We start from the raw sequence: 15,970 nt of genomic DNA, 5'->3' as shown, positions 1-15,970 counted from the left end.
GTGCTAATACAGCCATGGGAGGGATTCAGGAAGTGGATCTGGTGACAAGACAGAAATACTACCTTGAGCAGTGCAGCAGAGAGCTCAGTTCTGTGGTGGCTGTCAGAGCAGTAGCTGGACCTGCCAGGCCCATCAGCAATGCTGCAGTAACTCCTGAGACTCCTGTGGAACTCCTCCTCCCTGCCCTCCCCAAGGTTTGGGATAGGAAAGATACTTCCCTATCACACATCTTTCCTTTAGCTGTCACACTTCTGGCAGCATGCTGCGGTGAAGATTCCTCCTTTAGTGCAGTTTTGAACTTGCAGAGATGCTTATTTGGCATCAGCATTGAGTAGCTAACAAGACAACCTGGGCTTTCCTTTAAGTTGTACATCATCTGGGGTGAAGATGCTTTCAGTGACAGCTCTGCAGTGCAGAGTACAGACTGATTCTGAGAAATCAGCACTTCTTTATCATGATTTTCTTTGTGTTGTGCTTGACTGTGTGTTTGCTGTGCTTATGGTGGGCATCTAACAATTAAAAGGAAGCATGCTACAGTATAAAACTACTAGCTATGAGCGGTAGATCTCTAAGTTGAGTAGCTACTTAAGTAGTGATGTTGGCTGCAGCCAAAGCAGATATTAGCTAAGGTTTTTGAGTGGCAGCATCATGCTGATTCAACAACTGCCTCTGCTTCTTCCTGACAGTGCCTGACTGCAAAAGGGAACGAAGTCACTCGTGTCTCTTTGGTGGATGCGCAGGGTCAATGCCTCTTGAATGAACTAGTCAAACCTGAAAGCACAATAGTGAACTACCGCACCAGGTGACTTGCGCATAAGTTTCTTATCTCTTCATCTTTAAGAGCTGCAACCCTTTCAGATTAAACCTGTTACACAGAACCTTTCAGAAGGCTTTGGTTTGCACAGATGTCTACTGCATTTTACTTGGTGTTAAGAATACAGTTCTTGCTATGTGATTAGAGTAACCGACATTATGTATACACTCTGCTACATAGTGCCCATGTGGCTAGGCACACATGCCAGCTTTCACACACCTCTAGGGCTGGGCTCAGGATTATAACAAAAGCTGGCAAAACTTGAGCCTTATCTTCTCCAAAACTTTGCCTGGCTTTATGTGGGAGGTGACGTGCCAATCCCCTTGGGTTATGTGGAAGCGTCTCCTCCACCACTGATCTTGCAGTATTTCCCTACCTGTGCTGATGCTAGGAACTGCATCACTTAAGAACAAATTATACTTACACTTTCGAAACAAACATGATAACATTCATAGCACTTTAATATACCTGCAGTATGTCCTCTTACGTTGGAACAGAAAGCAGCAAATAGCATTCTGTCATCAGTTACACTGAGTTCATATTTTACATGCCGTGCTTGTAATGTTGTTCAGTAGGTGCTGTTACTAATGTGTTGCTTTTACCTCGTCCAACTTCTGTTTTGAAGATTCTCAGGAATCACAAAGAAAATGCTTCTTCCAGTGAATACAAGACTGCCAGACATCCAAACCAGACTAAAAAAATTGCTTCCCCATGATGCAGTATTGGTGGGTCATTCTCTAAATGCTGATCTTCAGGCTTTGGAAGTGAGTATGCCTTTAAGAATATTTTTCCCAACCCTGAGATACTCATTTCAGACCTGAAAACTCTAAACAATTCCTCTTTTTTATTAGTGAACACTTGCTAATTGTGTTTTGTTATGAATAACTTTGTGTCTGTAAGGATTTAAAAGATAAAGACTCTCCTTACATCTATAAAACTTGCAAAGGGGCTATTCAGACCCCAAAAGGAAGGGACTAGTCTGTCCAGACATAGATACAGTTGCAAGAGAAGCTTTACCTCTCTGCGTCAGCCAGGTGCTTTTGATAGCTCTCTCACAGGAAGAACTTAAGTCCTTCCTATATTTAATTTACCCAACCTAAAATGCTTGAATCATAATTAATCTTTCTAACCCAAGCTAGGTCTTCCCAGTAGAGTGTTAGAAAGGAGAGTTGGGCTTGTTTCATTATTGCCATCTGCTCTCTTGTTGTGGACCAGTTATCTATCAGTGAGAAACTGGCATCTGAAATGAAAAGGCACAGTCACAGATAACAATGGAGTTACTGCTCAATTCTATATGGCTGTTCTTAAATTAAACTGGTGATGTTTTCTTTCCTCCAGATGATCCACCCCAGTGTTATTGATACTTCATTGCTTTTTGCCAGAAATGAAGGTCGAAGATTTAAGCTAAAGTTTCTAGCCAAAGCTGTTTTAGGGTAAGATTGTTACTGTATTGTTATGGGCAATATTAGAAATTGTCATGGAGGGGGTTGTAGCGTCTTGCCCTTCCACTAGTAGCATCAGAATATTATTTTTTTTTCACTAAAACTCAAAAGAAAGGAGCAGGCTGAGAAAATAGACATGGTAAAGAGGAATTTACAGCCTGCTTGAAACATGAGGCAGCATAATAAATTGGCTTGTCTTTGAGCAAGCAGGGATGCTGTGACCCAACCAGATCTGAGTCCTCACAAAACTAGCTTTTCTGCAGGTCTGTAGCAGTACCAGTGTACTGAATTGTAGAGCAACAAAGACACTCTGGCTCACACAAATGAGATCCATTGCAGTTAGCAAGAAAGAAAGGTTAATGTATGCAAGTATAGTTTACTGACTTAAATCGTATTCCTCAGTGCACTAGCTACCACTGGATAGTATGCCATAGCGATACAGTTCTCACCATTCATATAGTGAATATTAACATTCTGCAGCGCCAAACTTCACTGAATTGGTAGTTGCCTCCCTGTCTGTGTGGAAACTGAGAGTTTGGTCATTGGTCAGGGAGGAAGTAAAATTAAAAGTCATGCATCAGTGTACCAAGTATTAGTACTGCTTCTGGCAAACCTGGTAAAACAGTGTTTTGCTCAACATTGCAAAAATATTTCTTGCAGTAACTTTGGGGAATATTTCACAAGAATGCTGCTGCACAGAACTGAAATCCTTTTTGGAGGGGGGGAAGCTATTTTTCATGAAAAGGAACCAGTTTAGAAAAGACAGGATGTTGTTCAGTGTGGAAAAACAGCTAACCTGTCTGTACATCTAATTTTGATGCCCTAGGAAGGAGATTCAGTGTGAACAGAAGCTTGGGCATGATCCTGCAGAAGATGCTAGAGCTGCATTGGAATTGGCTCAATTTTTTATTGAGCAAGGACCAGCAAAGGTAGTTATATCTAATTAAGATTTCTGTCCTAATTGCAGAATGTGTAAGTTGTGCTTATGAAGGAAAAAACTGCAACAAAATGCACCCAAAACATTCCTGCCTATCCTCTTGTTGATTTAAAAGAGAAAATGGAGCAGTGATAGAGGACTCAATTTTGACAGCTTGTTACTTTGAGCATATAGCCAGGTATCTTAATAATCTGGAGCATTACCAGTGTTTCAGTACTCAAACACTGCAGTGAATCAGCATTGCTGCTGATCTTGAAAGAGGGGCATTGAGTAAAGGATTGATCCACTTTCAGCCTATAGGAATGCCTGTCATTTTTCCAGATGAAAGAAGGGAGAGACCTTGTTGTTGTGGTAGTGATTCAGCTGGTTTTATGAGTCTCTTGCTTGTGTCGTTGATTTCTGAGAGAACTTTTTTGGAAATGAGTGCTAGTTGATGCTGTGAGCACTGGATGCTTGAAAATGACAACAGAAAATAATAAGGCAAGAAATCCATGCCTGTGTTCTTCACTGCTGTGGCATATGCCTAGGTGACTCATAGAGAAAGCACATGCTTTTTGGTTAGCTACAATTAGCTGAGATGAAAGCCAACGACTAATGTTTTCCTTCCCCAAGGTAGCAGAACTAAACTTGGAGAAGCTTCTGACAACTGAAAAACTGGCTGAGGTCTCACAGAACAAAGCTGCATTACAGCCACAAGGATGTAGGGTCCAGAAACAGTTGAATGAGCCTCTACATTTACCCCAAACATGGTAATAAGACTCTCAAATATGCACATTTTTCCTTCAGTTGAATCCTCAGTAAAATCAAAGTGCGCTATGTTTTTCAGAAGCAACCAGGATCTTTAAAGAGACACAAATAATTGTAGCATAGCACTGAAAAACTTTCAGAAGTGGTATCTTAAATTTCACAAAGCATTTTCTAGGCTTCTTTTGATGTTGAGGACAAGAATATTCTTTCAGATTTCTTTAATGAACGGTATCATTTTTCTCTGACAGGCACTTCTTGAAAGCTTTTTAATTCAGTAAGTACTGTGAATCACAGCTTTCCTCTCTCTGCTAGTTTTTTAGACTGCTTGCAGGTGACTGGCCAAAAACCCCTCCTTTTGGGCAGACAGGAACTAGACTCTTCTGGCTCATGTCAGAGTAACCCAAGCACTTCAAACAAACAGGTGAATGGACTTAGAGTGGGTTGGTCTAAGCAAGCATCAAAGTAGTTCAAAGTTCTTCTTGTTCTGGGGGTGGGTAGATAAGTCCTATTTTAAAAAGCTGACTGACAGTACTGTTAACAGTAGTGTTAATACCAGGTTAGCTAAATCCATTTTAACATTTTGGAAATAAGCTTTGATCCTCTGCATCCTCTCATGACTCATTAAAGAAGAATTTCTGCCTGAGGGTTTCCTTGGACAATAATGAAAATTAAAGTCAGGAATTAAGTTCAATAGCTTTGCTTCTGATCTTTTCAGTAGAATTGTCTTGTACCTCTTTGTGCCTTGTACACTCTTTTCCCTCCAGATTCTTCAGAGAGCCTTAGAAGATGTTCCCCTGTCCACATTCAGTATCATTCAGTTCAGTTTGGGTCCAGAGTACATTGCATCTCATCTCCTTGCTGGGCTTTGTGAAAAGGTACTATTTTTTTTGAGAGTAGTCTTCATTGCTGAGCCTGGAAAGAGATGTTAATCTGTGGGCACCAAGTAGTTAGCGCCTTTGCTTTGTGAAGTTCCTTCTCTAATCCGTGTTCCTACAGGTGAGAAGCAAGCTGACTGACATGCTGACAATTTACGCAGGTCCTTTTGAAGAAAGCTTTTGCCTGAAGTCTGTGAAAAAAGAATTTGGGAGGTGTGGCCCAATCCAGTCTCTTACAGTGGTAACTGAAACATACCAGGTGAGGAGCACTCAAAGCATTAAGTTTGCTGACAGGGATGGAAGGCCCAAGTAATCTCTTGGAAAGATATGGATTAGGACCACTGAAATACCAATTATTCTGGTTGGGCTTCTTTTTTTCTGGTGGTTTAGTCATCAGCTACAACAATTCATGGTATCTAAAAGCTGCTCCACACAATGACAAGAACAAACACAGCTCATGTGGTGTAACTGTACTGTTCAAGCCAGAGGACTTTGAGCACTGGAGAAACTGAGGTGATTTTTTTTGTCCCTCTTGAGAGGACTGATAGGCTAAGGCCTTTAATGCCAAAAAAAGGTCATTATTAACTGCCGACTTAATTGAAGGTTGTTTTTAACAGCTGCAGTATATGGAGTGTTAAATATATTACCCCCAAACCTTTTTATATTCTATTTTTTAAAAGAAAACACAACTTTATTGAGACCTGACTTTTAAAAGGGAGGGCTCATGTGTCTTAGTGATAAGCCTGAAGTATCTTACTATTCTGTTTCAAGCCATACGTCCGCATCCAATATGAAGTGCTGGAAGCTGCCCAGCTTGCTGTAGAAAGCCTAAATGGAGCTGAGGTAGCAGGATCCTACATTAAGGTAAACAATGCAAATAGCAAAAGCCTACGTTATGCTGAGGACAGGAACAGCATCCAATATACCTCGTTTAACATCTACTCCCAGCATAGTGTCTGGGCAAATGCTGGCTGGTTGTGCTGTTACCATCTCCCTGTCCCTGGACAATTTAAGGCCACTGGCAGAAAGTAAATGGTTATAGCCCACTTTTTTCCTTTCTGCCTGTCAGCAGAAGGGCGGGATTAGAAAGCATTCTGACCTCCAACCGCATCTTTAAAAGGAAGAGCCAAGTAACAGTGTCTTAAAATTCCATATACAAACTATGGCGGTCTTAATAGTGTTATAGTGTTGTTATAGTGTTTCTGCATCACAAACGTGATCTCTCTCTTCCTTTTTTATGACTAATTTAGCCTTCATTAGTCATATTTTTTTTTCAGTGGAGAGGAAAATAGCTTGTCAACTTTTGGTAATGGGAGAAAATAGCTTAAAATAGAAGCTCAGAACACAGAACTGCTTGGGCTGATGTGGTGTGTTTGTTCCTGCTGAACCCACCCCAGGTCCAGAGACCTGTTGCTGCAGCAATGCTGGACTGTGATGTTTTGATAAGGGAACTAGAACTGGATGTAGAAAATGAAGCTGTGATTTATGTGGCTGGTCTAAAGAAGTCATTAACAGAGACAGACTTGCAAGAAGAATTCAGCCAGTTGAAAGACCTGGAAACACTGTTCCTGCCGAAGGATCTCCAGAGTGGAAAGCACAGGAACTGCTGTTTCCTCAGTAAGTAGCTTCACATAGAGCCTGCATATTTCCTTCAAGCACATTCAGCAGCCCTTGGGACTTTGCATAGACACAGCAAAAGCTACTGAAACTCATGTATGCTCAAAGTGATGGTATTTTAAATACTCAGTGACAGCATGTGTTGTTTGGAAGAGCAGTTTACAGTTAAATATTTAAAAGGAAAAAACCAAAACAAAACCTGCCTCAAAAAAAAAAAAAAAAAAGATGATCTTTACTTAGAGAAGTTCCAGGACAGTTCATTGGCTCCAGTACCTCAGCATGGGGGCTGGCTGCTGCGCAGCTTCACACAGACAGGTAATGACCACTAAAAAGGTTAGAACAACTGTGTGAGTGCTGTTGCAGTTAACTGGCATTTCTATAGTCTGATACTTACCTGTAGCAAGATGAGGATCTGCTTGCTGCAGTGATTTCAGTTTCTCATCTCCCTCCTGCCCCACACCTTTATCCCTGCCCCACAGGTGCCAAGGACCATCACTGCCAAAGCATGTGTCCCTTCTCTTTGTTTTTCAGAATTCCAGAAATCACAGAGTGCTGTGGATGCCCTTGACGTTATAAATGGATGGACCATGAAGGGCAGTAAACTAAGAAGTAGGCACGCTCTTGCTTCAGGTCACCTCTGCAGATGGATCTGGCAAATGAATCACAGCAATGGGAAGCAAGGAGGAGACATCTCATATAAGAAAATGGGGCCACTGTCAGACTCTGTGAGTTTAAGGCTATGCTGATGTTTGTTGCAGTTAGTGGGGAGGTACCACCCTGGGAACCAGGAGTGATAACTTTGAGCAGACTTGGGTGCAGAGCTGTATGTAACAGAGGGTCTCCTTGTGCTGGAGCAGAGAGGCTGCCAAGGATCAGTTCCCACATGGCAGTTTGGAGAGGTAATATGATGTGTGATAATGGGATGTTTGCAGGATACTGTATAACCTTAAAAAAAAAAACCCAAACCACACCCACCCAGCAGAGCTGCTCAGGGCAGTGAGTGATGCTACACAGGAACTGAAGCTTACCACTTGAGAGCAGACAGAGCGATGTGCAGGTGTAGCGAGTGGTATGAGAGTCAGAGGGAGAAATGACTAGTGGTATAGCCCTACATGAAAGAGCAGCTCTAGGTGCAGCTCATTTTACAGGAGGAAGCTGTAGTGCCATTTGAATAGGGCATGTAGTTCTCCCTGCAGCTGAGCCATTGCACTGCCAAGTGCCAGCAACAGAATCACTGCTGTCCTCACCCTGACACTGCTTGAGGGTCAGTCTTGCCACATACAATTTTGTGTGATTGCTACAGATCTGCCGATGAATTACGGACTTTAATACTTATATTCTGTTATGCAGGAGCAGGATCTAACGAAAAAGGTGAAGAAGTTAGACCAGCATATCAAAAAGCTTTATAGATGTCTGCAGAGTAACACCCTGTGCATTGTTCTCTTTCCTGGAGCAAACAGGTAACGTGCCACCTATTTTTGCAAAGAGCCAAGAAAAATACATAGATAAAAATATTTGGCTATTAAAAACTAAACGCTGCACAAGGAAGTGAAAGCCTGAGAGAAGGCCAGAAGAAGCTGTAGTACTTATTCAGGCTGGCTTTCATGTTACGCCAATAAAACCTGAACAGTAGCTTCTGCCTATAGGCCATGCCTGCTCCAGAACAAGCACAAGTGCTGAAACCACTTCTGTAGCTGATGGTCTGGATTAGCAAGGCTGAAGTACACAATGTTGATTATACAGTTACTCTCAGTTCACTTCCCCTGTTGGAAGCTTCATCCCTATTGACAGCAAGGTAAGTTTTACGTGCCCATGAAAAAATTGAGCAGAGTTTCCTCGGCAGCCAGTTTTTGGGCTGATTTTGGTGTGGGGTGTGTTTGTGTTTTTTTTAACACCACCTAACTGCTGCAGCCAAGGCACCATCTACCAGCTGTTGCATAGTACCCCGACGTCCATGCTTCAGCCATAGCTGATCAAGGAGGTGGCTCATGCCCTCATTCTTATGTGAGGGACGCAACTGGGGGTTTAAAAAAAAAAAAAAACCACACAAAAAAACACCACACCAACCCACTACTTTCACTGAGTCCTTAAGCTGTCATAGGAAAGGGCAAGTCCTAGTGTTGAGTTGGGCTTCAGCACTAATATCAGGGATGCTTCCAGATGGGGTGGGCTTCCTGTATTTAAGATCCCAGGGCTGAACTGCCATAGTCATTCACTGCTTAATTATTAACAAGAAAGGTTAAATCTTTCCCAAGCAAGGCCCTAGTTACTGAGTATATATGTATTTCAACAACCGGCTTTCTGTTCTCTCACTGTGTCACTGTTCAGACAGTCAAATAAAGGTCACATCTACCCTTGCTTTTCTTCGCTTTCCCTTCTTTTGAAGGGGTACCTTTCCTTGTGGATACAGAATACATGCCGTGAAATAGAAGCAGGGAGACAGAGCTGCTCGGCAGCATCTCTTCTGCCTGGCTAGGCAGCCAGGCCAGGTTCCCCCCTCTCACTTGCAAAGCTGCTTGAGAAGAGTCATGGTGCTGTGTTACCCTCTGCACCAAACAGTGTCCCTCGAAGGGAGATGCATCCCAAGCCAAGAGTATATTTAGGCTTAATGCCAGCGACAAACAGTTCCAGCAAGGTTGCATGCCAAGGGCTGTTCTTGGCATGAGCTGCCCTAATTTTTCAGTTTCTAAAAATAATTTAAAAAAAAATTTTTTACTCACTTGTCTTAAGTAATGCTCATTAAGCTGGGTTACCCATCCTCCCACACACCACCACCACCCCCCCGAACAGGAGCATACAAAATGAGACAGCAGCAATTCCTACCTTGTTAGCGAAGTGCTGGTTGCATGTAGCTGTGTGTAAATGGTTTCTTGCACAAGCTGAGTCTCAAATACTGCCTCAGATTAAAGCGTCCATGGGGGGGTGGCCTGAACTGAGGGCTAACCTCTGCGGGCAGTTTAGCAGTGCATGTGGTCCTTCGATCATCTGCTGCCGCCTTCTGGGCTATAACTGAGTCAGTTTTTAAATTTCTGAGCATTTTCCTCTTTTCTACCCCACTGTGTCACCTCAGTTACTAGCATGCCAGCCCCACTGGAAAGGTTTAAGGCGAGGATGGCTGTGGCGTTACCATCCACACCATGTGTCTTCTGCAGCAGATTAATTGGTCTCAGGTCCCAATTTGCTTTTCAAGGCCGTCTCAAACTGGCCTCACTTAGCACAAGCTTGCCTGTTGTCTTGCATCACTGAGGTGTACGAATCCCACTAGCAGACCAGGTGGATTCAGGAGTTTGCATCCACAAGGAGCCTAGAGAAGCCCAAAAATCCTGGGCTCACATCTCAGGCTGCTGAGTGGGTTGGAAGGGAGCGCTATCCCAGGCTTGGAAGAGGTTTCTTGCCACGTGAGGCTCCTGTATTAGTTTCCCAGAGGGCTGACAGTCCAGAGGAGGCTTCTTGATTAAAAAGAATGCCAAGTAATTGTTGGTGGGGGAAAAGGAAAAAACAAACAAACCCACAACAGTTTTTTCAGTCTGCTGACTCTGAGGGCTGCAGGCTTCTCACTACTAGACCAGCAAGCTTATGTGCATGAAGGCTACCCTGAGCAGAAATAACACACCTCTTGTTTACATTGCAGCATGCACGGATCACAGTCTGGCCTTGGTCTGATGGGAATAAAAGATGACGGAGGGAGGAGTGCTTGTTGAACTGCCAAGTTTTTAAGCAAAGTCTTTTGTTAAGATATTTTTAATTACTTCAAATATTGATGTCTTTGTCAAAATCTCTTACCATAAGAACAATAGGCTTTCACTCTGTATCTTTCACAAAGTCTAAAAATAAAAGCTATTCAAAACATCTAAAAGCACAAAACCTTTTCCATTAACCCTTCTTGCTGTGGCAGCTTTCCTTGGCAGTAGGCAAGCTACGCAAGTGCTTCGGGGACAAGCAGGGGGAGCATTGGCGTAAAAGCCGGTCAGTATTGGCCTGTAAGATGTAGCTCAGTTGTGCATTGTCAGAGATGGACATACCAGCTGGGTTGTCTTCACTGAGACATCGCAGGCTGTAAACCAGCAAGCCAAGTTAATGCAGTACCTGCAGCAGCTGCGCAGCGGTTAACAGCTGTTCTCAGGAACTGTGGATTTCTGGAAATGTGCTGTGCCAGCGCTGAAGGAGAGTTGCTGCCTCCTTTCTGGGAAAGTACTGTACTTTGTCCATGGAAAGGAGAGATTGGTGATTCATACTTCTTGGACAATCGCCACTTTCTCCTCCCTCCCTGACCACCCCACACACCCCTCACACACAAAAACAAAGAAGAAAAAAGCAGTTACAGTGTGGCTGTGGGAGGGGCAAGGGCCATTTTAAGGAAAGCACACATCTGTGCGACCTTCAGACATCACCACTTTCAGCAGGGAGCTGGAAGCGCAGAGCTGCAGGAAGGCTCGGCACGCTACCAGCAGCAGGATGAGGTGATTTGCAACCTGACAACTTTGGTGATGTGCTCTGCAGCCACTGCCACATAAGATAAAGGCTGCTTGAGCAACTCCGGTTAACATACTTCAGCACTCCAAAAACAAGAAAAATTAAATGTTTGTTACAAGGTTTGAACGTGAGACAAAGGATTCCTTTACATGAATTAGAATAGGCTGAGATAAAGTTGAAATAGTTATTCTCCCAGAATATTAAATACAGCTGATAGAATATTTACACCCTCCTACCTTCCAACCCCCAGTTCATTTGGCTGGGCTCTTGAGCAAAGAGCATCTTATGGCGTAGAAGTTGGGAGCTGCTGCGCGGAGGAACCAGCAAAAATAAAGGCAAGGGCGAGGAAGGCAGAACACAGCACTAGCCCAGAGGCAGCACTAGTGAGCAGGTAGTAGATGCTCATGTTAATGCTGTTCATACCTGAATTCAAAGCCTCCAAAACTCCTGAAATAAAATCTTTTATTAAGCAAGATGAATGCAGCTGATTTTTTCTTTTAAAAAGGTATTTTATGGACTCTAAGTGAGCCCGGCATCCTTTGGCTGTAGCTATTGCAAACTGGGATCAGCATCAACGTCAGTGAAAGGGAGTCAGTCCCTTCGCCCAGCACTGCCAGTCCCCACTGCTGAGCCCAGCCCAGCAGAGACCGCAGGGTCAGGCAGCTCAGTGGAGGGTCTGAGCTGGCCCCGGGGCTGAACAGCAGCCTTGCCTCAGCACTCACCCCTCTAAGAATACGCTCCTGTTAAGACTGTTCACATCCAGCATCTCCGTGTTGTAGATGCATTGCAAAGCTGAAACCACTTAGTTTTCATTACATGCACTTAAAAATGATGTGGTCATCTCCCTGCACGGACTAGGCAGGATTTTGTAACCATCCAGGAGTCCTGCTTGAGGAACTCTGGAGATGACAAATAAAGCTAGCAAGAGTCCTATTTACAGGCATGAAAAAATAATTAATTTGTCCCCTTTTAATTGAAAATGTAAAAAGGACTTCAGCTTTAAATAAGACATTTTGTACAAAGCTTGAGCACAGAAAAGTGAACACCAACGTGTCATTATGTAAACACCACAAATGTTACTCATTTGTTCAGTAATGCACAGAACAACGTGCAAGTTCCCTTTCCAGTGGATTCGATTTCTGTAGCTGTTCCCCTCCCTCCCCTCAGACCTTACTGGAATACAGGAAACCCCGAAGCTTTGGAACATTTACAAAGCTACAGTAGTCAGGATACATTGTGACTAAAGGATTTTCTTTTTTTGTCCTTTAAGGGATTGGTCATTTAAATATACAGAAGTACAATAATCTCACAGGTAAATGAATGGCAGCTTGGATTAGAAAAAGCACCAAAATATTTAATATACATCTGGCACAAATTCCACAAGAAGTCAGTAATGGACAAACCAATGCTTTGCTTAAAAGAAAAACCTCAGACTGCACTTAATGCTCTTCTTCCAAAAGGGACACGACAAAAACATTGCACTCAGGATTGCTATCAAGTAAAGACAACCTTCTTATTACAGGCTATTTGCATTGTGCCTTAGATTGCACATTCTAGAAGATGCTGTTTCCATTCTGTTCCAGACAACAGTGAGCAAAATTGGATATAAGAAAAGTAATTGTAAAACTACAAACCAAATGGGACTCAGTAGATGTGTCATCTTGAACTTCTCCCACTTTTCCTGTAGATCATGGTTTCAAGTTTGGCCACATGCCTTTAGAAAAAGATCCTACATGAAACAGAATTTACTCCAGCCATTTTCAAGCATTACGTTTACACAGCACTTCTGATACGGCTGTCTGAAAGAGGAAGCACGGGTCTGCTCCACAACACACCATACATTCATCGTTTCCCAGAGCGAGAAAACTGGATCGTATGTGGTTATCTCTTGGGCAAGTCCAAAAAGGCAAAAACTACTCCTAACATGAAAAACGGCAGATCCGAACCTATCCACCCTTGCTGGTTTACTGAGGAACTGGGAGATTTGATCAGCTAGTTGTACTCACGTGCTATTCAATGGAAGCCGCAAGAAGGTGTACTCTCATTGTCTCCTCAGTTAGAATTAGTTACTTCTCCGGGAGCAAACACTATCAAAACACATTCCTTCCATAAAAAGGGTGACTTCAGTCTAAATTGGGGCCGAGATCCACAAGCAAGTGCTCCAAGAAATCCAGCTGCGTCAACCAGCTCTCCCAGGCTGACCCTTCTCCTCCATGCAGCCTGTCAAGGACTTGCAGTTGCTTCACACCCTCAAGACCAGCCAGTGCAAACCCCAGTAGCGCTGGGTCAGGACCTAATCCAGCCAGTTGCATCCATGTCTCTTGGAACTCAAGTTACTCAACAACTAAGAGCACGAGGCCCTCCAACCACTCCTGCCAGCATCTCCTTTTTAAAAGGCTCTTTTAAACATGAGAAAGCAAGCGTATTTTTAAGGTAACTATGTTTAGCGTGACTTAAAAAGTCACAACTTCAAAATATTAAACACTATTCTGTGAAGTCCTCTAACATTTAATACATATGGGAGTATAAAAACAGCAGCCAGCCTTCAGCCCCACTGATCCTCTGTGCGGGTTTGCCACCTCTGGTCACACGATCTCCCCTCTCATGGGCCCAGAGAAGTGCAAGTTGTAACTGCATAAAATGGCAACATTCAAGTAAACAAACACGTTGATTCAACAGTAGGCAACCTTTAGTCCAAATATAACTTACACGGGGTGGGGGGGGAGCCCAAATCTTTACATCAAGAGCATTGGAGATGGATAGTTTTTTCTGTTTGTGTGTGAAATTACATTTTATCCAGAAAGGACTTATCTGAAAAGTGCAATTACGCAAAGATTGAAGCTTTTTAAAAATAAAATAAAGTTTATGACCTCGAGAACTTGTTGGATTTTAAAACCTAACTACAGAGAGACTGAGGATTGCAGTAGTAGCAAGGAACCGCTGTAATTTCAGTTATTTAAGGCAAGCTGTTAGCAGGACTAGTATGTTCATGCTCCTTTATTACCTATTGTCTCACACATCCCCCTGCTCTCTTGAAATACGTGCCTGTACAGACAGTGCAAGAGGTCACGCCCCAAAACCTCAACCTGGAAGAAGAATCTCGTAGCAACAGTTGCTACAGCATGGCATCTATCTGGGGTCTGCCACGACAGTAATTATGCTGCAATTTTCTTTGGGGGAGGAAAGCAAGGGACACAGTTGTGTTGCATGAAAGAGGCACACCACCTAAATGCGTTAATGCATATAGCTGAGCACTGAAGCCACTCTGGCATCTCCAATACACTTGAGAGCTCTCCAGTGTTGCTCAAGTGTAAGGGTTTTACCCTGAGCAAGATTCTGGCCTCAGGGAGGAAACAGATGTGTGTAGCCCTCACTTTTGCAGCTCCCATCTTTGCTAGGGGTTACAGGTCCAGCCCAATGGAACATAACACAGTATTTTTCATCAAAAGAAAAATACGTGCATGGCACTGCATCAGGCGGGTTCCTCAAGTTTTCCAAGGGCCAATGAAAAGGCTGACGGTCCCCTCTTAGGGAGCAGCTGCTCTGTCTTCAATTCATTGTCAGTACAGGTATCCCAGCTAGGGAAGAGGATGTGTGATGATTAAAGCCCCTGAGCCACATGCGATGTAGCTCGAGTTGGTCACTCTATTGCACTCCAAAACTAGCACCCAGGGGGACTGCCACTTCTGTTTGCAGCTTGACTTGGCTCCCTTTCAAAGTGTCAGCTGCATGCAGATTAAAAGCAGTATACCAAAAGTATAGCAAATAGATAATACTTAACTTGGGTCAAATAAAAAAAAAAGATTACTCATCCAGGCATAAAATCCTGGGAGCAAAGGATGGTAACCTTAAACTATTCAAGTCTAAGAACAAGAGGTAGAGATACCTATGTACTTCATAGTGAAGGAGTTACAGCCTTCTGTCTTACAATCTCATGTATTTCACTTCAGTTGGCAATATAAAACCAAAGATTCAATCTTCAATAGTCCAGAGAGAAGATTTTAACACTGGTGGTTTTGTTTGCACACTACAAAATTTAAGTAGACACTTAGCTTTCATTACTTATTTTTAAAAAATATTAGGTTTTGCTGTACATTGAAACACCACCCTGACAAATTTTGAGTTTCAGGTTAAGCATCTTCCTTTTTAATATCAAGAGCTAAATTCACATGCACACGTTTCGAGCAGAGCGGGCTCAAGGGAAGAACTGGGTGCCCAATTTACCGAGGATCACACTGCAGATTACAAGGCTGCAAGACCCAGAAACTCACAATGACTATAATTTTCTGATGAATGGGAATGATGTAACCTCAGCCAACAATTACATCACAGCTGAGGTGGCTTCTAATTATGTGGTGTTTCTTTAATTTTGCTGGGTTGTTTGGTTGGTTTGGTTTTTGTTTTGTTTTTTTGGTTTTTTTTTGGAAACAAGGCTTAGAACTGTAAGGAAGATACTTATGTTGACAGTGTCATGAAAATACTAAGGTCACTAGTCAGTGCATAGCCATGCCTGTGAACCACAGGTGACAAGCTAGTACCTGTCCTGGGATCCATGGGTTCTTCGGGCTCTGATGGACATGCAAGGAATGAAATAAAGATCACACAGGCAAAGCTGCTGCTGCCCCCAGCGCCCTGAGCCCCCTACCTGACAGCCACCCTGCCTTCAGGAAGAGGGGCTGCATCTATTTGCAACCAATCCCGAGTCACTCACTCCTCAGCAGAGCAGGGCAAACTCATTCTGTGCTCTTAAATGTACTCGGCTGAAAAGCTACGGTGGATCAGAGGCTGATCCATGAGCAGATCTGCCCTGCCAGTCTGGGGAAGCCAGCGCTCACCCTGGGGCGGACAGAACTGCCACAGGCTTCAGCTATCTGATTTTACACCACCTGCCACACCTTCATTTATTACTCCGGCGGTTCTTTCATTACAATTGCACAGTATTAAAAAAAGCTATAATTCTCCTTATAGAATAGCACCAGCAGCAAGTAAACTCACAATTCAGCATTCAATTTCAATTAATTTCCTCGGTCATATTTTATGAGTGGAATCTTTCAAATCCTTACTT

The 15,970-nt window shown here is 43.2% G+C and overlaps 1 protein-coding gene across 3 annotated transcripts in view; it reads left to right on the top strand.

The window, feature by feature from the left end:
- The window catches only part of REXO5 (RNA exonuclease 5), a 22,461-nt gene extending 6,491 nt beyond the window's left edge, over positions 1-15,970 (top strand). For all 3 annotated transcript variants that reach the window (XM_075105089.1, XM_075105088.1, XM_075105090.1), the window contains 13 exons: positions 687-802; positions 1,440-1,578; positions 2,153-2,247; positions 3,083-3,185; positions 3,806-3,942; positions 4,253-4,361; positions 4,705-4,815; positions 4,937-5,074; positions 5,587-5,679; positions 6,213-6,432; positions 6,964-7,157; positions 7,783-7,892; positions 10,064-15,970. In XM_075105089.1, the coding sequence (XP_074961190.1) occupies positions 687-802; positions 1,440-1,578; positions 2,153-2,247; positions 3,083-3,185; positions 3,806-3,942; positions 4,253-4,361; positions 4,705-4,815; positions 4,937-5,074; positions 5,587-5,679; positions 6,213-6,432; positions 6,964-7,157; positions 7,783-7,892; positions 10,064-10,133 (1,635 nt within the window). In that variant the 3' untranslated portion in view covers positions 10,134-15,970. The remainder of the gene's footprint in view (positions 1-686; positions 803-1,439; positions 1,579-2,152; positions 2,248-3,082; positions 3,186-3,805; positions 3,943-4,252; positions 4,362-4,704; positions 4,816-4,936; positions 5,075-5,586; positions 5,680-6,212; positions 6,433-6,963; positions 7,158-7,782; positions 7,893-10,063) is intronic.

This window comes from Phalacrocorax aristotelis, chromosome 10 (assembly GCF_949628215.1).
Source record: "Phalacrocorax aristotelis chromosome 10, bGulAri2.1, whole genome shotgun sequence".
In the NCBI taxonomy this organism is placed as follows: domain Eukaryota; kingdom Metazoa; phylum Chordata; class Aves; order Suliformes; family Phalacrocoracidae; genus Phalacrocorax; species Phalacrocorax aristotelis.
The sequence above is the reverse complement of the archived record's forward strand: the minus strand, read 5'-3'. Positions and strand labels throughout refer to the sequence as shown.